The 23764-nt window shown below is 48.1% G+C and overlaps 1 protein-coding gene across 4 annotated transcripts in view; it reads left to right on the top strand.

The window, feature by feature from the left end:
• LRRC27 (leucine rich repeat containing 27) overlaps positions 1-15758 on the top strand; it is a 152226-nt gene extending 136468 nt beyond the window's left edge. For all 4 annotated transcript variants that reach the window (XM_063962177.1, XM_063962176.1, XM_063962174.1 and 1 more), the window contains 3 exons: positions 1751-1902; positions 4088-4214; positions 15390-15758. In XM_063962177.1, coding sequence (XP_063818247.1) covers positions 1751-1902; positions 4088-4214; positions 15390-15539 — 429 coding nt within the window. In that variant the 3' untranslated portion in view covers positions 15540-15758. The remainder of the gene's footprint in view (positions 1-1750; positions 1903-4087; positions 4215-15389) is intronic.
• The last annotated feature ends 8006 nt before the right edge of the window (positions 15759-23764 follow it).

Raw genomic sequence — 23764 nt, 5'->3', positions numbered from 1 at the left:
GCGCTTTATATCCAATGTGAAGCCCGCAGACTTCAATAAATTATGTACTCCCCTCCCTTCTATAACACCCTGGTACTTGTATCAGCGATATGTGAGGAGAAGCAGCATGCAGGATCAGCGCTCCGGCGTCTCTGTGAGGAGAAAATGGTGCCAATTGAGTGTTAGAAGCAGTTCTGAGGAAAAGCCCCGCCCCCTGTAATGGCGCGGTTCAGCCACAGTAATATAATATTTATACTGGCAGGGGTATGTACACCAGCTGCTCCCTTTTGTGTACTTTAATGCCAGTGAGAGTAAGGATTTATCATGTCCCTCAGAGCCCTCCCGCGCTGCGCTGGTACCTTTATGCCGCCATGATGACCGGAGGGCCCCTCTCTGCAGGTCTCCGGTAAATACTCGCCAGCCTTCTGACTTCTGGCTCTGTTAGGGGGTGGCGGCAGTGCTGTGGGAGTGAGCAGCAGCCAAGCAAGGGCTGTGTTCAGTACCCTTCAGGAGCTAATGGTGTCCTGTCAGCGGAAGCAGAGACATTAAAGTAACTGAGAAGTTTGTTCCTACTTCCCCCCCCCTAAGTCCCACGAAGCAGGGAAGCTGTTGCCAGCAGCTTCCCTGTAAAATAAAAAACCTAACAAAGTCTTTTCCAGCAGAACTCTGTAGAGCTCCACTGGTGTGCATCCAGTTTCCCGGGCACATTTTCTAAACTGAGGTCTGGAGGAGGGGCATAGAGGGAGGAGCCAGTTCACACTGTTAAAAAGTTTTAAAGTGCCGAAGGCTCCTGCGGAACCGTCTATAGCCCCAAGGTACTAAAATGGACCCAATCATCCTCTAGGACGTAAGAGAAAACAGGTTGGTGGTAAGAGAAGAGTCCCTGAGCAAAGATCAAATAAAGAACACAAGTCCTGACAGCATCTCTGTATGGTAGATAGATAGATAGATAAATAGATAGATGCTGTATATAGTTATGTATACATGTGTGCGTGTGAATATACAGGGTGATTCAAAAGTCGCAGTAGACCTTTTTATTTAAAAAACTGTGTAGGAAATGGGAAAACTGAATACTCCAGTAAGGTATGGGTGAGGTGGGCAATCTTTTAGGGTATGTAATGAACATGAGCGCCATCTTTAAATTGGCCATCTTGAATTTTCGTTTTTAAAAATGGAAAGGGGGTCGTGTAACATGTCAAACAACATCAGAATTTGTTGAAAAGTTTATTGCTGCAGTTATGGTTCAAAAGTTACAACACTTTTTTGTTGAAATTACAGGCTGAACTGTTCTCCATAACGGACAGTCATTTAATGACTCCTATTGGCCGGGGGGGCGGGCTAACCTCCAGAGTGGAGTATGCTGATTCCCGGGCGCTGTGAACACTGCATGGCTGTTCCCAGGGAATCAGCAGGTAGTATACACGGAAATCTTCTTGGCAGTGCTGGCTACCCCGGAAGGCTTCCGTGCATACCACTGATGTGCTTAAGATGCATTTTCGTAGGAAAAAATGCAAAAAAAGACGCTCTGCGCTACCGAGTCACATGGCACTCACGCGTTATGTGTAACGCGACTTGTAGCACACGGAGCAAAGATGGAAGAGGACACATCTGTAAATCGGTTTGATTCTAGAGCTGCTGATTTATCACCATGTTTATATAAGATTCAGCCCCATAAGCACTGTCCATGGCTTCGGCAGACTTCAATATGAGTTGATGAATATAAGAATGTAAACAATTGCGCTCTTCACTGACTACCATTCACGTCACTCAGGTGCCCATTGCCGTTCCCCCGTATGCCACAGATCTGGATCCATCCCAGAGCAAGAATAGCTGGGACAAGCAAAGGACTCTTGTAGTCGAAAAACAGGAAATGATGCCAAGGGTCATGTCAGAGAAATCATTGAAAGAAGCGGAGAAGGCAAGGTTTGTTTAACCAACAGTGGCCATATTCAGGGTGTTGAGATGTAAACAGTGTCGCTAGGTGCCCTGTGGTACACCCAGACGCATGCATGGCCTGGCTAATTATCAAAGTTACAAATAGCAAATGGAAAGTTTCTGGCTGCCACTGGTGTACACTTAGTAATAGCAATATTTATACCCACACAGTGCGATGTCTTAATTATATTACTGTAGAATTAATTTGGAATTTTAAAGCTTTTTTTAAAGGCATAACACAGAATTGTAAGTTTTGTGACATCCCTTCCCCTCATTAAGACAGGCTCTTAAATTCCTCTGCTAATTAGCAATACTGTATTTGGACTAAAAATACTGAGAGCTAATTAAGGATATGGAGAAACCGAGAGGTTTTTACAGAGTATTTAGGGGTTGATGTAGCAATGAGTGAAAATAATGGAGAAGTTGCCCAACCAATGAGCGTCTACCTATCATTTTATAGAATGGACTTGATAAATGCAACCACAAAAAACATTGGTTGCTATGGGCAACTTCTCTGGTCCACTATATTTACTACTTGATACATCAACCCCTACATCTATTAACGGGAGTCACCTGTCATTTAATGTGACTAAAGCCAAAATCAAATATTATTGCTATCTCCACTGGAACGTGAAGGTATTATTGTTAAGTGATCGCGCGGATGTGTGAAGATCGATCATCTCCATTATCAGTGTCATGTGAGGTATCTTTTTTGTTAGGTAGGGGAGGTGAGGGCTGTGTTATGAGGCTGCAGGATTTTGGGGTCCAAGTCCAAAATGCAGACAGATCTCATGGATAGCTGCAATTTGCGCATGCAAGGGATGGGATGCGGTGAAGAATCCGGCAGTCGAAATGATGACGCCAGAATCCCGACACCTGCTGGAATCCCGACGTCGGAACTCCGAAAGGGCCAGGAGATTGACTCTGAAATTCTGACAGCCGGCAACCCAACCGTAAAAACAGCCGGCGAGTTAGGCTTTGGGGGAAGGGGGGGGGGTTAGGTTTATGAGCCACACGGTGTGTTAGGGTTAGGCTATGGAGGTGGTATAGGTTAGGGTTAAGCTGCGGGGAGGGGGGGAAGTGTTAGGCACCCCGAGGGGGGAGGGGGGTTAGGGTCAAGCTAAGGGGGGATGGGTGGGTTAGGTTTAGGCACCTTTTGGGAGGTGGTTATAGTCAGGTACTCAGGGGGAGGTTAGGATTAAGCTGCGGGAACAGAGGGTTAGGGTGTAGGGGACAGGGGGGAAATAGCCTCTACTCACCCTTGCCGGGATCCCGGCATCAGTATTATGAACGCCGGGATCCCGTGTGCCGCCATTACATACTGATTCCCAATGGACACCTCTGGGCAGCAACTGGCCGCTGACTGTGCTCGTAGGCTGACTGTGTAGGCCGACTTCCACTCTTGTATGTAGAGTGCGTACGGAGATGGAACGGCACCGCCGGGCAGACACTTGCATTGGCGTAAGGTAGCAGGCAGGCTGCATTCCAGACAGAAAATGGTGGCGGATGCGGCAGAGACAGAATCATGCCCTCTGTGCTAATAATTGGCTTCTGTTATAAAGTGACAATATCTGTCCTTCGTAGCTTATAAGCGATCATGTATTTATCAGTATTATTATCACACTAACAAAACGAGAGATGCACTTTGGCCAGTAATGTGGGATGAAGCTCGTTAGATTATGATGGAATGTAAGAAGCCGGGGAATGCATATCCCCTGCATACTCCCATCATATCACCTTTGTTGCCATTTTTGTAAAAAAAAAAAAAAGATTAGTAAATGATCTTCGTGATCCTAGTGACCTATAAAGCCCACATTATAGTGAGTGACAGATGCAGGGTTCTCCAGGTTGCGGCCCTATGCAGTGTGGAAGCCATGTTGGATTAGGATGCATGACACGTTTCTTCCTCTCGGGGGTTTATTCCCATGGTGCACTGCTGTAGCAGATCTGTGCGCAGGGCACCACACCAGCCATTTCTTACACGGGTGCCATGCAGCACGTCAGTCATCGTTAAGTCCCTTATACATATATGTTTGCGCCATATGTTATACATGGTTACTCTGGCAGGCTGTTCCAAAAGTAAGTATCCCTAAACAAACCATATGACAACATCCTTTATTGGGGACAAAGGGATCAGTGTACTGTAAAGTGTAACCTTATTGTATATGCATAGAGCCTCCAGAGACCGCAGGCTGGAAGACCGCATCAAGCAGCACATGCAGGATATGCAAGAGAGGAAGAGGAACCCCCAGCGCTCAGCGCAGGAGGAAGTGGAGGCAGCACAGAAGGACCTCGAGATGGTAAGTGGGAAATCAAAATAAAATAAAAATGTTATCATCAAAATGGTAACTTAAGTCTGACAAAGGTAAAAAACAACAACAACAAATCAACAAATAATTACTTTTTCTTGATGGAGTCTTCCATATATCCATAAAATGTGGCAATGTTGTCATCAAGATGGTAATAGATAGAACACATTGTCATTTCACTAACTGTAACAATTGTATCACTGGTAGAAATAAAACAGTAACCACCCCAATTCATGTTGCGCGATACAGTGGTTTCTTCCTCAGAGGTGCAGAAACCACGGGGAGTCTCTCCGTTCTTAACATTCTCCAGCTCTCTCGTGTTCATTGCCTTCCCTTACTTATACTATCATCTTCTCCACACTCCCCACAACGGCACCTAACCCTGTGTCTGCAACCCTGATACTTATTTGAGTGTTATAGCCGCTGAAGCAAAAATGTTTATATACCATATCCTTATCCTACAATGGTGGTCATTCCGAGTTGATCGCTCGCTGCCGTTTTTCGCAGCATAGCGATCAGGCTAAAAATGGTCTGTTCTGCACATGCGTATGGGGCGCAGGGCACACGCGCTAAGTACTTTTCACACAAACCTTTGCAATCTTACACAGGGACGAGCGACGCTTTTCAGTCGCTCTGTTGATCGGTGGGTGATTGACAGGAAGTGGGTGTTTCTGGGTGGTAACTTGCCGTTTTCCGGGAGTGTGCTAAAAAACGCAGGCGTGTCAGGTAAAAACGCAGGCGTACCTGGAGAAACGGGGGAGTGGCTGGCCGAACGCAGGGTGTGTATGTGACGTCAAACCAGGAACCAAACATTCTGCAGTAATCGCAATCTAGGAGTAGGTCTGGAGCTGCTCAGAAACTGCAGGAAAAGATTTTCGAGCAGTTCTGCTTATCTTTCGTTAGCAATTCTGCTAAGCTAAGATACACTCCCAGAGGGCGGCGGCTTAGCGTGTGCAATGCTGCTAAAAGCAGCTAGCGAGCGAACAACTCGGAATGAGGGCCAATGTCTTGTACTGAGGGTCACTGTCTTCTTGTTTTGCTCATATGTGTATATACTTTGTTAGGTCCTGCAGAAACCTTGTGGCACCGTATAAATAAAGAATACTAAGGATGAAAATCATATATAATTAGGGAGGCCAATCCTGGGATTGGGATAGACTAGATCCCAGGATTTTGGCCCATTAATGACGGGATTTGATTAGGTTACGCATTTGCAAATTAGTTTTTTTGCCGGGCAGCGCTGACCTCTAGCAGCAATTGGCTCAGATTCTGCCCGGTTGTACACAGTGTGACATCAAGGAGGTCCTGCCGCACAGCCCCATGCCAGCTGTGCCCACACGCTGAAACCGAGAAGGGCTACCAGTGCTGAGCGGCGGCATGGTGGACTGGTGACAGTGTGTCACACTTAGCGGCTCCTGCGCTGCTCAGGACAGGCAAGTGGTTAAACTGGAAAAAAGAATCAAAAACAATTTAGCTGAAATTGTAAGGGTTAGAAGTTGTCCTTTAATGACTCAGAAAATTGGCCAGAGTTTATTTAAAAATGGTTCTTCATATATGTCCGTTAAAAACACATTGACGACGGACTTCCGGTGGGCGGACCACGCTGCATGGCCGCTGGCTTACTGAGCTCCCCGCTGATTCTCGGCTCAGCTGACACCCGCGAGCGGTAGAGTGCGGGAAACCCCGGACATCACACCCCTGGCGCCAGTAAGAGTCCCGGACTCGGCTGAGGGGGTGTGAACACCGGATCTTCAGCCCTGCTTCTGTCGTGGACACCCTCAGAGGGGGAATCAACTACTTTGCCAGTATTGTGGCGGCGGTATAGTACCCCTGTCGGGATCCCGGCGTCGGTATTGAGACAGCCAGGATACCGACGGGTGGTATTTTAACCGCATACCGTTCTGCTGCCCGTTGTGAACAAAATCTGCCTTTTCTGTCTTTTGTAATATTGACAATATAGTTTTTTTGTTCTTGCTTAAAGCTACCACTAAAATCATAGGGGGTCATTCCGAGTTGTTCGCTCGGTAAAAATCTTCGCATCGCAGCGATTTTCCGCTTAATGCGCATGCGCAATGTCCGCACTGCGACTGCGCCAAGTAAATTTGCTATGCACTTAGGAATTTTACTCACGGCATTTTCATCGTTCTGGCGATCGTAATGTGATTGACAGGAAATGGGTGTTACTGGGCGGAAACAGGCCGTTTTATGGGCGTGTGGGAAAAAACGCTACCGTTTCCGGAAAAAACGCAGGAGTGGCTGGAGAAACGGGGGAGTGTCTGGGCGAACGCTGGGTGTGTTTGTGACGTCAAACCAGGAACGACAAGCAGTGAAATGATCGCAGATGCCGAGTAAGTCTGAAGCTACTCAGAAACTGCTACGAGGTGTGTAATCGCAATATTGCGAATACATCGTTCGCAATTTTAAGAAGCTAAGATTCACTCCCAGTAGGCGGCGGCTTAGCATGAGCAAATCTGCTAAAATTCACTTGCGAGCGAACAACTCGGAATGACCCCCATAGTGTATACCCTCATCCTTACACAGTTACACTGCTGCAATCGTCTTACTGGTTTACCAAGCTCCCATCATCCTCCTCTAATATCTCTGGATTATATCACCTCTCTTCTTTTGGCCAGGTAGCTATTACCAGATCACACGTCTTTTTCATGCCTCCGCATTACTAACCACTTAAGCCCTCTTCCTTTCCCGTGAAAGCAATTTATCAATCTATCCTGAAATCTCCACTCTAATCTCGTTATACATCCGCAGCATCTCCCCTGCTCCTCCCAAAACGACCTCCTTTCTTCCCGATGCTCTCTCATCACTTAAACGATGTTCAGCGTTTCAGCTTGCACCATGCTGTATTTTAATATGGAATACAGGTTACTTATTTTTGTTACTGGAACTAATTACCCTCCCTGTTACCTTTACACAAATACTGCACCATATCCAGCTACAGGCATTAATTATATATTTTTTGCTCTGATCATTGCTTTACATTAACCAATGACAGAGTGACAGTGGTGCTGTGCGGGTTTCTGTTTGTGTCTGGCTAGACTATAAGGGATAATGCTTGTATCTAAATGCCATATACAATATCAAACATACCTTACCTCTGGCCCACTAACACATTTTTAAAATTACTATAATAAAATAAATCTCTCTGGCAGTTCCATGCATGGAATCTTATTTTGCTTGTCCAGCAGCAGTTTCTGGGGTCTTATTTGTGAAGCAGTGATAACTCCTTTCTCTGACTTTTCTGCTGGAGAAAGGGTCCCTGTGTTTTTGCAGTTTACGTGTTCCTATAGCAGAGGTATTAAATATGCTGCCTTCCAGCTGCTGTGGAACTACACAACCCATTATGCCCTGCCACAGATTAAGCATGACCTAATAACAAAATTGTGGCAGGGCATGCTAAATACCCCTATCCCACACCCTGCTATAGGCATGTCAATGTCTGCTCAATTTATCATAAGGTGGCATTGCCTACTCCCGGCAATAGGGGATCTGCAAACCAGGAAAAAATAGGATTTTAGTACCTACCGGTAAATCCTTTTCTCCTAGTCCGTAGAGGATGCTGGGGACTCCAAAAGGACCATGGGGTATAGACTGTATCCGCAGGAGCTTGGGCACACTGAAAAGACTTTGACTGGGTGTGAACTGGCTCCTCCCTCTATGCCCCTTCTCCAGACCTCAGTTATAGGAACTGTGCAGACATTTCGAGGAAAGGATTTTTGTTAAACCAAGGCAAGAAACATACCAGCCCACACCACAAACATACCGTACAACTGGAGTAGCATGAAACCAGATAACAGCATGAACTAGCAACAGCAACAAGCTGACCATAACTGATACACAATGCATGTGTAACCGAAAATAACCAGTATTAACCTAACTGCAAGGAACAGTCCGCACTGGGATGGGCGCCCAGCGTCCTCTACGGACTAGGAGAAAAGGATTTACCGGTAGGTACTAAAATCCTATTTTCTCTTACGTCCTAGAGGATGCTGGGGACTCCAAAAGGACCATGGGGTCTATACCAAAGCTCCAGAACGGGCGGGAGAGTGCGGACGACTCTGCAGCACCGATTGAGCAAACATGAGGTCCTCATCAGCCAGGGTATCAAACTTGTAAAACTTAGCAAAGGTGTTTGAACCCGACCACGTAGCTGCTCGGCATAGCTGAAGTGCCGAGACCCCTCGGGCAGCCGCCCAAGACGAGCCCACTTTTCTGATAGAATGGGCCTTTAATGACTTCGGCAACGGTAGCCCAGCCGAAGAATGAGCTTGCTGAATCGTACTACAAATCCAGCGTGCAATAGTTTACTTAGAAGCAGGATTTCCAATCTTGTTGGAAGCATACAGGACAAACAGAGCCTCTGTTTTTTTGGTAAGAGCCGTTCTGGCAAAGTAAATTTTCAAAGCTCTTACAACATCAAGAGACTTTGGAACCGCCACAGCATCTGTAGCCACAGGTACCACAATAGGTTGGTTAATGTGAAACGAAGAAACCACCTTCGGCAGAAATTGTTGACGAGTCCTCAATTCTGCTCTATCCAAATGGAAGATCAAATATGGACTCTTGTGAGATAAGGCCGCTAACTCAGACACTCGCCTGGCAGACGCCAGAGCCAAAAGCATAACTACCTTCCAAGTGAGAAATTTTAACTCAACCTTACGCAAAGGTTCAAACCATGGAGACATAAGAAACTGTAAGACCACTTCAAGATCCCACGGCGCCACAGGCGGCACAAATGGAGGATGGATATGCAGCAGTCCCTTCACAAAAGTCTGAACCTCTGGAAGGACGGCCAATTCCTTTTGAAAGAAAATAGATAAAGCCGAAATCTGCACTTTGATGGAACCCAATTTCAGGCCTGCATCGACGCCTGCCTGCAAAAAATGGAGAAACCGACCCAAGTGAAATTCCTCCGCAGGAGCAGTTTTGGTCTCACACCACGAAACATACTTCCTCCAAATACGGTGATAATGTTTCGCCGTAACCTCCTTCCTAGCCATAAAGAGAGTGGGGGTGACCTCCCTAGGAATACCTTTTCGAGCTAAGATTTGGCGCTCAACTTCCACGCCGTCAAAGGCAGCCGCGGTAAGTCCGGAAACACGCATGGTCCCTGCAGTAACAGGTCCTCTCTTAGAGGAAGTGGCCAAGGATCTTCCACTAGTAATTCCTGAAGATCCGGATACCAGGTCCTGCGTGGCCAGTCCGGAACGACGAGAATCGCCTGAACCTTTGCTCGTCTTATGATTCCCAGGACCTTTGGGATGAGAGGAAGTGGAGGGAACACATACACCGACTGAAACACCCACGGCGTCACCAGGGCGTCCACTGCACTTGCTTGGGGGCCCCTTGACCTGGAAAAATACCTCGGAAGCTTCTTGATGAGGCGCCTCGCCATCATGTCTATCAGAGGAATTCCCCAATGCTTCGTCACCTCTGCAAATACCTCTTGGTGAAGAGCGCACTCTCCCGGATGGAGATCGTGTCTGCTGAGGAAGTCTGCTTCCCAGTTGTCCACGCCCGGGAGGAAGACTGCTGACAGAGCGCTCATGTGCTGTTCCACCCAGCGAAGGATTCTTATGGCTTCCACCGTAGCCACCCTGCTCCTTGTTCCGCCTTGACAGTTTACATGCGCCACCGCTGTTATGTTGTCTGACTGGATCAGGACAGGCCGACCCTGAAGAAGGTTCTTTGCTTGTAGCAGGCCGTTGTAAATGGCTCTTAACTTGAGAACATTTATGTGGAGACAAGATTCCTGGTCTGACCATTTCCCCTGGAAATTTCTTCCTTGGGTGACTGCGCCCCAGCCTCGGAGACTTGCATCTGTTGTCAGTAGGACCCAGTCCTGGATTCCGAATCGGCGCCCTTCTAGAAGGCGAGAGCTTTGTAGCAACCACAGGAGAGAAATCCTTGCCCTGGAAGATAGACTTATTTTCCGGTGCATGTGCAGGTGAGACCCGGACCATTTGCTCAGCAGATCCCACTGAAACACCCAGGCATGATACCTGCCAAACAGAATGGCTTCGTACGCCACCACTATTTTCCGCAGAACCCGAGTACATTGATGAATCGACACCCTTGTCGGCCTCAGAAGCTCCCTGACCATTGTCTGTAGTTCCAGAGCTTTGTCTTCCGTAAGAAAAACTCTCTGTAACTCCGTGTCTAGAATCATGCCCAGAAAGGGCAGCCGAGTGGCCGGAATCAACTGAGACTTTGGCAAATTTAGAACCCAACCGTGTTGTCGCAGAACCGACAGAGACAAATCCACACTCCTTAACAATTGTTCCTTGGACTTCGCCTTTATCAGGAGATCGTCCAAGTACGGGATAATTGTAACCCCTTGTTTGCGAAGGAGAACCATAATTTCCGCCATGACTTTGGTGAAAATCCTCGGGGGCCGTGGAAAGCCCAAACGGCAACGTCTGAAATTGGTAATAACAATCCTGCACCGCAAATCTCAGGAAGGCCTGATGCGGAGGATATATCGGGACGTGTAAGTAGGCATCCTTTATGTCGACTGATGCCATAAAATCCCCCCCCCCTTCTAGGCTGGAGATCACAGCTCGAAGAGATTCCATCTTGAACTTGAACACCTTCAAGTATGGGTTGAGGGATTTTAGGTTCAGAATCGGTCTGACCGAACCGTCCGGCTTCGGTACAACAAAGAGGCTCGAGTAGAACCCCTCCCCCTGTTGGGACGGGGGAACGGGAACAATGACCCTCTCTTGACACAACTTCCGTATTGCTGTATTCACCACCTCCCTATCCGGAAGAGACACTGGCAAGGCCGAAATGAAAAAGCGGTGAGGGGGCATCTCCTGAAACTCCAGCCTGTATCCCTGAGACACTATGTCTAGGACCCAAGGATCCAGGCCTGATTGAACCCAGACATGACTGAAGATCCGGAGGCGGCCCCCCACTGGTCCGGACTCCCACAGAGGAGCCCCAGCGTTATGCGGTGGACTTGGTAGAGGTGGGGGAGGACTTTTGGTCCTGGGCGCCTGATACTGCAGGCGACTTTCTTCCCCTATCTCTACCCTTTGAAGCGAGGAAGGACGAGCCTTTTCCTCGCTTGTATTTATTGGGTCGAAAGGACTGCATCTGCTGATGGGCTGCCTTTTTCTGTTGTGTGGGAACATAAAGAAGAAAAGATGACTTACCCGCAGTCGCGGTAGACACCAGGTCCTTCAGGTAATCTGCAGCGTCCTTGATATAACCAAGAGTCAAAAGAATATTATCTTTATCAAGGGTATCCATATCAGAAGCTAAATTATCAGCCCATTTAGCAATAGCACTACTCACCCATACCGACGCCACAGCAGGTCTGAGTAATGCACCCGTATTAACGAAAATGGCCTTCAAAGACGTCTCCAGCTTGCGATCCGCCGGATCCTTGAGAGCTGCCGTGTCAGGGGACGGAAGCACCACCTTCTTAGACAAACGGGATAGAGCCTTGTCGACATTCGGAGATGACTCCCATTTCTCCCTGTCATCAGAGGGGAAAGGATACGCCATGAAAATTCTCTTGGGAATCTGCCACCTCTTATCCGGCGACTCCCAAGCCTTTTCACAAAGAGCATTCATTTCATGAGAGGGGGGAAATTTCACCTCAGGCCTTTTCCCCTTAAATAAACAAATTCTTGTTTCCTGCACCGCAGGTTCGTCAGAGATACGCAAAATATCCTTAATAGCCACAATCATGTACTGAATACTCTTAACTACCCTTGGGTGTAAAGTAGCCTCATTGAAGTCGACATCGGAATCAGAATCCGTGTCGGTATCCGTATCTGCCATCTGGGTAAACGAACGCTTTTGTGACCCTGATGGGGCCTGCACCTGAGTCAAAGCATCCTCCATGGATTTCCTCCACACTTGTGTCTGAGACTCAGATTTATCCAGCCTCTTAGACAATGAGGCCACATTTGCATTAAGTGCACTTAACATGGTAACCAAATCAGGTGTCGGCTGTGCCGACAGAGCCATCTCCAGCCCCATTTCTGTGCCCCCAGCAACCTCCTCCGGGGAGTAACACTCAGCCTCAGACATGCCGACACGTAGCACCGACACACCCACACACACACTGCCTCAGCCAGGGGACAGACCCACAAGGAAGCCCGGAGAGAGAAACCACAGAGGGAGTATGCCAGCTCACACCCCAGAGCCCATATATCCCACCAAAACAATATATGTTGATAGCGCTGTTCTTAATGAAAATATAAGCACCAAATATCTGTGCCCCCCCTCCGTTTTGCTCCCTTTTACGTGAATGGAGCCTGGAGGTCCCGGGCCAGCGTCTCATGCAGCGGCAGTGGATGAGAGAAAATGGCGCTGGTGAGCTGTGCGGCTAAGCCCCGCCCCTTCCCGGCGCGCTTCAGTCCCGCACAAATTCAAACTTGTATGCTGGCGGGGGTATGGAAAACGGTGCCCGGGCACCGAAAATGCCTGTCTGCCAGCCCCTTTAAGACCCCAGTAACATGCTGCCCAGGGTGCCCCCCCCCCCAGCGCCCTGCACCCGCAAATGCCGTTGGTGAAGTGTGTGGGAGCATGGAGCGCAGCGCTACCGCTGTGCTGCTACCTCTGTGCTGCTACCTCGTTACTGAAGTCTTCTGTCGTCTGATGTCTTCGGATCTTCACATACTCACCCGGCTTCTTTCTTCTGGCTTCTGTGAGGGGGGTGACGGCACGGCTCCGGGAACAAGCAGCTAGGCGAACCAAGTGATCGAACCCTCTGGACCTAATGGTGTCCAGTAGCCTAAGAAGCAGAGCCCTTATCTAAGTAGAAGTAGGTCTGACTTCTCTCCCCTCAGTCCCTCGATGCAGGGAGCCTGTAGCCAGCAGGTCTCCCTGAAAATAAAAAAACCTAACAAAAGTCTTTTCTAGAGAAACTCAGTAGAGCTCCCCTAGTGTGTGTCCAGTCACTCCTGGGCAAAGTCTAACTGAGGTCTGGAGAAGGGGCATAGAGGGAGGAGCCAGTTCACACCCAGTCAAAGTCTTTTCAGTGTGCCCAAGCTCCTGCGGATCCTGTCTATACCCCATGGTCCTTTTGAAGTCCCAGCATCCTCTAGGACGTAAGAGAAACTTTGCTTGATCCCTGTCAGGTATAGTGCATGCAAATTTCACTCTGTGCTGGCCATGTTAGGCAGTGGGTGACGTAGCAGAGGCGCTGGGTATTCGCCAGTAGTGCAGGTAGAAAAAAATGTCTTAGTGGTACTGTGTGCATGCGCCGTGGTGTGGCCACATGCCACACGGGGCGTGGCCAATTAAAATGGGGGCGTGATACACCAATAGTGCAGTGCCAGATGCACATATGCCCCAATAGTGTCAGATACACATATGCCCCCAATAGTGCAGTGCAAGATACACATATGCCACCAATAGTGCCAGAGACACATATGCCCCCAATAGTGCAGTGCCAGATACACATATGCCCCCAGTAGTGCAGTGCCAGATACACATATGCCCCCAGTAGTGCAGTGCCAGATACACATATGCCCCCACAGTGCCAGATACAGATATGCTCCAACAGTGCCAGATACACATATGCTCCCACAGTGCCAGATACACATATGCCTCCACAGTGCCAGATACACATATGCCTCCACAGTGCCAGATACACATATGCCCCCACAGTGCCAGATACAAATATGCCCCCACAGTGCCAGATACAAATATGCCCCACCAGTGCCAGATACAGATATGCCCCCACAGTGCTAGATACAGATATGCCCCCACAGTGCCAGATACAGATATGCCCCCACAGTGCCAGATACACATATGCCCCACAGTGCCAGATACAGATATGCCCCTACAGTGCCAGATAAAGATATACCCACATGGCACCAGATATGCCCCCATAGTGCCAGGTACACATGTCCCCACAGTGTCAGATACCGATATGCTCCAACAGTGCCAGATACACATATGCCCCCACAGTGCCAGATACACATGCCCCCACAGTGCGATACACATATGCCCCCACAGTGCCAGATACACATATGCCCCCACAGTGCCAGATACACATATGCCCCCACAGTGCCAGATACAGATATGCCCCCACAGTGCCAGATACAGATATGCCCCCACAGTGCCATATACACACATGCCCACACAGTGCCAGATACAGATATGCCCCCACAGTGCCAGATAAAGATATGCCCGCATGGCACTAGATATGCCCCCATAGTGCCACGTACACACATGTCCCCACAGTGTCAGATATGACCCCACGGTGCTAGGTACACACATGCCCCCCATCCCACTGTGCTGCTCACCGCTGCTGCTCCAGTGCTCTGGCTGCTGGCCTTCTGCTGCTGCTGTGTGTGTGTCGGGGGAGGAGAGCACAGCATGCGCCTCTCCTGCCCTTTAGTGCTCAGTCCGGCGGCGGCGTGTGTCAGCTGTCAGGGGCCAGACAGGCATGAGAGCGCAACTATGTCGGGAGGCAGCGTGTAGGACCTCAAATCAGCCGCCGGTTCGTGAGCCAAACAGAGCATCACGAACCGGCAGCAGCAGCTCCTAATTGGCTGCCGTTCCGCGAGACCGGACATAGCTGCGCTCTCCTGCCTGCCCTGACAGATGACACACGCCGCCGCCAGACTGAGCACAAAGGGGCAGAAGAGGCGCACACTTTTCTCTCCTCCCCTGACACACACACACACAGCAGCGGCCCCATACTGCCATACTTGCAGCACTGGTATTCGCTGGGGCTTTAAAGTTGCTCCGATTTAATAATTTTGTGCTTCTAACCAGAGATACATATTTGTAGTTAGTGACCATTATCACCACTCTGTCTCCGAGGGATAGTTTTACTACAGTTGCTAAAAATGGAAAGTGGTGTTGTTGCCCCTAGCAACCAGATTCTAGCTATCATTTCTGTATTGCATTGTAGAAATTGACAGAATCTGATTTGTTGCTATGGGCAACATCACTACTCCTCCATTTTAAAATATTAATTCTGCACCCTAAATCTTGCTGTTCGTTTTGCTGTATAATGTCTGGCAAAAAAAAAAAAGGTGTGTTTGTTTGTTTGTTTGTGTATGTATGTATGTATGTATGTATGTATGTATATATATATATATATATATATATATATTAAGACTGTTGCAAATCATATTTGAATGCTTGAGAGCACTAACTTCATTTCATCTATATTACAAGGCCTCGTTGCTGCAAGCAGAAATATTACGGAGGCGACAAGAACAAGATACCTCCCTGGAATACAGATTTACCGCCTTCACGGGGGACGTATCCCCCAGCGCTGCACCAAGGGGACGGCCAAACAACATCTTTGCGATGAACGTTATATGAACGCTCTGGCCTGGCTTACAGTATTTCAAAAAATTTAACTCTGATTAGAGATTTCATACCCACGGCTCATCCACTTCAGATATAACGAATATTTTTAAGAGTTTTAAATACTGTTGTTTTCTGTGTGTCCAGCATGTACTAAAGTTTTACATTTCTAGTGTAGCCTTTCTGGCAGAACTTGAATTTGTATCTCTCAATAAATGCTTTTGTACAGTATAACGGGTACTGTGTAATGGTGAGACAATGAATGACGTGCATGGTGGGAAGTGCTCGGTTTGCTGTTTGAATATGTTAATTATTTAGTCATCTGCATGTATCACTGCCAGCCATCGTGGGATTGAGAAGTAATTCATTACTGTTGCCTTTGGTATAGTACAGCAGCGGGTGCTTTTAGTGGTCAGGTGAAGGTATTATAGATATGCTATGGACAAGAGATTAGGGCCGGGGAGTTTGTTGGGTGAGAGCCAGAACAAATGGGAAAGTCAGTACTGTAGGCAGTAGTACTTGTGTGGATCCATACAGAGAAGTCAGATCTACAATGATGAGTAAATGGCAAAGTGTGAGGATCATGTAGCCGATATATTTTTAATATGGAAATAAACATATACACCTCTGGTGTTTGCAGCACTGTGTTCTAGGGAGGGTAATCATTTTTCTCTATCGTCCTAGTGGATGCTGGGGTTCCTGAAAGGACCATGGGGAATAGCGGCTCCGCAGGAGACAGGGCACAAAAAGTAAAGCTTTAGGATCAGGTGGTGTGCACTGGCTCCTCCCCCTATGACCCTCCTCCAAGCCAGTTAGATTTTTGTGCCCGGCCGAGAAGGGTGCAATCTAGGTGGCTCTCCTAAAGAGCTGCTTAGGAAAGTTTAGCTTAGGTTTTTTATTTTACAGTGAGTCCTGCTGGCAACAGGATCACTGCAACGAGGGACTTAGGGGAGAAGAAGTGAACTCACCTGCGTGCAGGATGGATTGGCTTCTTGGCTACTGGACATCAGCTCCAGAGGGACGATCACAGGTACAGCCTGGATGGTCACCGGAGCCTTGCCGCCGGCCCCCTTGCAGATGCTGAAGTAAGAAGAGGTCCAGAATCGGCGGCAGAAGACTCCTCAGTCTTCTAAAGGTAGCGCACAGCACTGCAGCTGTGCGCCATTTTCCTCTCAGCACACTTCACACAGCAGTCACTGAGGGTGCAGGGCGCTGGGAGGGGGGCGCCCTGGGAGGCAAATGAATACCTATTTTGGCTAAAAATACCTCACATATAGCCTCCGGAGGCTATATGGAGATATTTAACCCCTGCCAGAATCCGTTAAGAGCGGGAGACGAGGCCGCCGAAAAAGGGGCGGGGCCTATCTCCTCAGCACACAGCGCCATTTTCCCTCACAGAAAGGCTGGAGGGAAGGCTCCCAGGCTCTCCCCTGCACTGCACTACAGAAACAGGGTTAAAACAGAGAGGGGGGGCACTAATTTGGCGATATGCTTATATATATATTAAGATGCTATAAGGGAAAACACTTATATAAGGTTGTCCCTATATAATTATAGCGTTTTTGGTGTGTGCTGGCAAACTCTCCCTCTGTCTCTCCAAAGGGCTAGTGGGTCCTGTCCTCTATCAGAGCATTCCCTGTGTGTGTGCTGTGTGTCGGTACGTGTGTGTCGACAGGTAGGAGGACGATGTTGGTGAGGAGGCGGAGCAATTGCCTGTAATGGTGATGTCACTCTCTAGGGAGTCGACACCGGAATGGATGGCTTATTTAGGAAATTACGTGATAATGTCAACACGCTGCAAGGTCGGTTGACGACATGAGACGGCCGACAAACAATTAGTACGGTCCAGACGTCTCAAAAACACCGTCAAGGGTTTTAAAACGCCCGTTTACTTTAGTCGGTCGACACAGACACAGACAGGGACACTGAATCCAGTGTCGACGGTGAATAAACAAACGTATTCCTTATTAGGGCCACACGTTAAAGGCAATGAAGGAGGTGTTACGTATTTCTGATACTACAAGTACCACAAAGGAGGGTATTATGTGGGATGTGAAAAAACTACCATAGTTTTTCCTGAATCGGATAAATTAAATAAAGTGTGTGATGATGCGTGGGTTCCCCCCGATAGAAAATTATGGGCGGTATACCCTTTCCCGCCAGAAGTTAGGGCGCGTTGGGAAACACCCTTTAAGGTGGATAAGGCGCTCACACGCTTATCAAAACAAGTGGCGGTACCGTCTATAGATAGGGCCGTCCTCAAGGACCAGCTGACAAGGCTGGAAAATATAATAAAAAGTATATACACACATACTGGTGTTATACTGCGGCCAGCGATCGCCTCAGCCTGGATGTGCAGAGCTAGGGTGGCTTGGTCGGATTCCCTGACTAAAAATATTGATACCCTTGACAGGGACAGTATTTTATTGACTATAGAGCATTTCTATATATGCGAGATGCACAGAGGGATATTTGCACTCTGGCATCATGAATAAACGCGATGTCCATAACTGCCAGAAGATGTTATGGACACGACAGTGGTCAGGTGATGCAGATTCCAAACGGCACAGTATGGCCGTATACAGGAAGAGGACTTGTTTGGGGTCGGTCCATCGGACCTGGTGGTCACGGCAACTGCTGGAAAATCCACCGTTTTTTACCCTAAGTCACATCTCTGCAGAAAAAGACACCGTCTTTTCAGCCTCAGTCCTCTCGTCCCTATAAGATCATATCTGCCCAGGGATAGAGGAAAGGGAAGAAGACTGCAGCAGGCAGCCCATTCCCAGGAACAGAAGCGTTCCACCGCGTCTGACAAGTTCTCAGCATGGCGCTGAGACCGTACAGGACCCCTGGATCCTACAAGTAGTATCCCGGGGGTACAGAGGGGAATGTCGAGACGTTTCCCCTTCGCAGGCTCCTGAAGTCTGCTTTACCAAGTCTCCCTCCGACAAGGAGGTAGTATGGGAAAAAATTCACAAGCTGTATTCCCAGCAGGTGATAATTAAATTACCCCTCCTACTACAGAAAAGGGGTATTATTCCACACTATATTGTGGTACTGAAGCCAGAAGGCTAGGTGAGACTTATTCTAAAAATTTGTTTTTGAACACTTACAAAGGTTCAAATTAAGATGAAGTCACTCAGAGCAGTGATAACGAACCAGGAATAAGGGGACTATATAGTGTCCCGGGACATCAGGGATGCTTACCTCTATGTCCCAAATTTGCCCTTCTCACTAAGGGTACCTCAGGTTCGTGGTGCAGAACTGTCACTATCAGTTTCAGACGCTGCCGTTTGGATTGTCCACGGCACCCTGGGGTCTTTACCAAGGTAATGGCCGAATTGATGATTCTTCTTCGAAGAAAAGGCGTCTTAATTATCCCTTACTTGGACGATCTCCTGATAGGGGCATAGTCCAGGGAACAGTTGGAGGTCGGAGTAGCACTATCTCGGATACTGCTACAATCAGCACGGGTGGATTCTAAATATTCCAAAATCGCAGCTGATCCCGACGACACGTCTGCTGTGCCTAGGGATGATTCTGGACACAGTCCAGAAAAAGGTGTTTCTCCCGGAAGAGAAAGCCAGGGAGTTATCCGAGCAAGTCAGGAACCTCCTAAAAACAGTGCATCATTGCACAAGGGTCCTGGTAAAAATGGTGGCTTCCTACGAAGCAATTCCATTCGGCAGATTTCACGTAAGAACTTTTCAGTGGGATCTGCTGGACAAATGGTCCGGATCGCATCTTCAGATGCATCAGCGGATAACCCAATATCCAAGGACAAGGGTGTCTCTCCTGTGGTGGTTATAGAGTGCTCATCTTCTAGAGGGCAGCAGATTCGGCATTCAGGATTGGATGCTGGTAACCACGGAGCCCAGCCTGAGAGGCTGGGGAGCAGTCACACAAGGAAAAAATTTCCAGGGAGTGTGATCAAGTATGGAGACTTTTCTCCACATAAATATACTGGAGCTAAGGGTAAATTTATAATGCTCTAAGCTTAGCAAGACCTCTGCTTCAAGGTCAGCCGGTATTGATCCAGTGGGAAAAACATCACGGCAGTCGCCCACGTAAACAGACAGGGCGACACAAGAAGCAGGAGGGCAATGGCAGAAACTGCAAGGACTTTTCGCTGGGCGGAAAATCATGTGATAACACTGTCAGCAGTTTTTCATCCCGGGAATGGAAACTGGGAAGCAGACTTCCTCAGCACGACCTCCACCCGGGAGAGTGGAAACTTCATTGAGAAGTTTTTTCCACATGATTGTAAACCGTTGGGAAATACCAAAGGTGGACATGATGGCGTCCCGTCTGAACAAAAAACGGGACAGGTATTGCGCCAGGTCAAGAGACCCTCAGGCAATAGATGTGGACGTTCTGGTAACACCGTGGGTGTACCAGTCGGTGTATGTGTTCCCTCCTCTGCTTCTCATACCTAAGGTGCTGAGAATTATAAGACGTAGAGGAGTAAGAACTATACTCATGGCTCCGGATTGGCCAAGAAGGACTTGGTACCCGGAACTTCAAGAGATGCTTACAGAGGTCTTATGGCCTCTGCCGCTAAGAAGGGACTTGCTTCAGCAAGTACCATGTCTGTTCCAAGACTTACCGCAGCTGCGTTTGTCGGCATGGCGATGGAAAGCCGGATCCTAAGGGAAAAAAGGCATTCCGGAAGAGGTCATTCCTACCCTGGTCAAAGCCAGAAAGGAGGTGACCGCACAACATTATCACCACGTGTGGCGAAAATATGTTGCGTGGTGTGAGGCCAGGAAGGCCCCACAAAGAAATTTCAACTCGGTCGTTTCCTGCATTTCCTGCAAACAGGAGTGTCTATGGGCCTCAAATTGGGGTCCATTAAGGTTCAAATTCGGCCCTGTAAATTTTCTTCCAGAAAGAATTGGCTTCAGTTCCTGAAGTCCAGAAGTTTGTCAAGGGAGTATTGCATATACAAACCCCTTTTTTGTGCCTCCAGTGGTACTGTGGGATCTCAACGTAGTTCTGGGATTCCTCAAATCACATTGGTTTAAAACCAGTCAAATATGTGGATTTGAAGCATCTCACATAAAAAGTGACCATGCTCTTGGCCCTGGCCTGGACCAGGCGAGTGTCAAATTGGTGGTTTTTTCTCAAAAAAGCCCATATCTGTTTGTCCATTCGGACAGGGCAGAGCTGCGGACTCGTCCCCAGTTCTCTCCCTAAGGTGGTGTCAGTGTTTCACCTGAACCAGCTTATTGTGGTGCCTTGCACCTACTAGGGACTTGGAGGACTCCAAGTTGCTAGGAGTTGTCAGGGCCCTGAAAATATGTTCCAGGACAGCTGGAGTCAGAAAATCTGACTCGCTGTTTATACTGTATGCACCCAACAAGTTGGGTGCGCCTGCTTCTAAGCAGGCGATTGCTCGTTGGATTTGTAACACAATTCAACTTGCACATTCTGAGGCAGGCCTGCCACAGTCTAAATCGGTTAAGGCCCATTCCACAAGGAAGGTGGGCTCATCTTGGGCGGCTGCCCGAGAGGTCTCGGCATTACAACTCTGCCGAGCAGCTACGTGGTCAGGGGAGAACACGTTTGTAAAATTCTACAAATTTGATATCCTGGCAAAAGAGGACCTGGAGTTCTCTCATTCGGTGCTGCAGAGTCATCCGCACTCTCCCGCCCGTTTGGGAGCTTTGGTATAATCCCCATGGTCCTTTCAGGAACCCCAGCATCCACTAGGACGATAGAGAAAATAAGAATTTACTTACCGATAATTCTATTTCTCGGAGTCCGTAGTGGATGCTGGGCGCCCATCCCAAGTGCGGATTATCTGCAATACTTGTACATAGTTACAAAAATCGGGTTATTATTGTTGTGAGCCATCTTTTCAGAGGCTCCGCTGTTATCATACTGTTAACTGGGTTTAGATCACAAGTTGTACGGTGTGATTGGTGTGGCTGGTATGAGTCTTACCCGGGATTCATAATTCCTCCCTTATTGTGTACGCTCGTCCGGGCACAGTACCTAACTGGCTTGGAGGAGGGTCATAGGGGGAGGAGCCAGTGCACACCACCTGATCCTAAAGCTTTACTTTTTGTGCCCTGTCTCCTGCGGAGCCGCTATTCCCCATGGTCCTTTCAGGAACCCCAGCATCCACTACGGACTCCGAGAAATAGAATTATCGGTAAGTAAATTCTTATTTTTTGACAGTACATCTGGCAGGCATTCTACTGCATTGCCAACTAACAGGTGATCATGGGAAGGAGTGCTGCCGCAGCAGAACATGACTATCTTCATGCATATTAATAAACTCTTCCCCGCACGAACGTCCACACTGAGAGAACCAGCATTGTGACTCTGCCTGCAGGGGCAAATGCACAATTTATAGAGGGGTGTTTCCAAAAGTTTTCATGGGGAGTCTATTTAACACATAGATTGACAGTCCATGTACTGTTGGAATAACCTGCAGATGGTGATAACAGATTAATGAATAATGTTTTTTTAATGAATAAAGGTTTTTACATTTTTTTTTTTTTTTACTGAATCATTTTCTTTTAAAACTACATTGGTGGAACTGAAAGCGTCATTTATTTTTATAGCGATATAAAAATTCCTGACTGCTGGAGTAGGGGGACTGTAAGTAAATAGTACACAGTGGTGGCTGTATTAGCAGCTAGTAGCGGAAGCATTATATACTACCTTAGGCTAATGCAAGCTTCCGCAGGGCTTATCTAGGTGCGTGATTATGAACGCTGCTTTATAAAAGTATTGAAATCTTGCCACCTGGAATTATAAGAGATAATGGTGCATCTTGTGTTACTCCTATTTGCAGGGCTTGCTGTTCAGTCACCCATTAGACGAGCCAGTCAGCTGCAGTGTGGACTAAAACCTAGAACCATGTCTTGTACGGAAGGTGTGGGTGACATGCTGCTACACAGACTCATCTGTCATTGCTCAGTGTCTCCGAAACAGAGTCCTTTTATAGTAACGTTTGAGATGAACTGAGAATTTTGCAGAGTGCAGTGGGACCATATTATGAGTAGAATAACGGCAATAATTTACTTAAAACTTTCCATCTCAAGTGTTTAAAACTAAAGGCAAAATTTTCATGTAAATATATTAAATAGCATCATTTAATTTATTCTTGTGACCCGCTTAACTGCTGCATACAAGTCTGATGTTAAGGACTGTCCCTGTCCCCTTCCGTTCCCTAAAAGTCCCCTCTGAATACTGCGCACACATTGCCAGGTGCCCCCTATACCTGGGCTATACACAGAAGCAATGAACATAGGTGGTCATTCCGAGTTGATCGCAGCCAGCAACTTTTAGCTGCTGCTGCGATAAATAGTCCACGCCTATGGGGGAGTGTATTTTAGCTTAGCAGGGCTGCGATCGCTTGTGCAGCCTGCTAAGCTAAAAAAATTTCAAGCAGAAGTAGACTAGGGCTGGACACAGTTACCCTGTGCGATGGATCCAGCGATGATGGGCTCGGCTTTGACGTCACACCTCCGCCCTCCGTTCTGCTGGACATGCCTGCGTTACACTTACCACTCCCCGAAAATGGCTCCAAATGCTCCGGATCCGCCCTGGCACGCCTCCTTCCTGTCAAGCTTCTTTGCGGTCGGCTCTGCGTCCGCTTCCTTTGTAAGTCGCGACGTAACCCGGCAACCCCTGTCGCCGGGCAACATCGCGCACACGCACTGCGCTCGCCGAGCATGCGCATTCCGCACCCATTCGCACCGCAGCGATAAACCGCTGCGTGAGAACGGGTCAGAATGACCCCTATGGATTTCATTCTTAACCTTCTCGTCTGATCAGTGTAAGGATGGGATGGACTGTCAAGAGGTTACTTAAGTGGCGGTCAAACATGCTACTGATTTCTATGGTAGGTTGGAAAACCCATGTAAGGTGCATACCAATTGCTATACACAGAGAAAATATATTGTTGAAAGGTTTAGAAGAAGCTATCGCTAATCTGCCCCATTAGGGCTTGCAGTGTAAATCCTCTACAACATAGGTCTTCAACCTGCGCCCCTCCAGCTGCTGTGGAACTACACGCTATTAAGGCATGCTAAAACTGAGGCAGGGAATGCTGCGGGGTGTACTACGATATACTGGCGCTCGGGATCCCTGCGCCCAGTATACTGGTGCCAGAATCACGACTGCCGGAATGCCAGCAGCGGGGTGAGCACCAAAGAGCCCCTTGTGGGCACAGTGGCACGCTAAGCACGACACGCTATTTATTCTCCTTCCCGGGGTGTCCTGGA

Source organism: Pseudophryne corroboree, chromosome 3 (assembly GCF_028390025.1).
Source record: "Pseudophryne corroboree isolate aPseCor3 chromosome 3, aPseCor3.hap2, whole genome shotgun sequence".
NCBI lineage: Eukaryota > Metazoa > Chordata > Amphibia > Anura > Myobatrachidae > Pseudophryne > Pseudophryne corroboree.
Note: the sequence above shows the minus strand (reverse complement) of the source record. Positions and strands in the feature narration are given on the sequence as shown.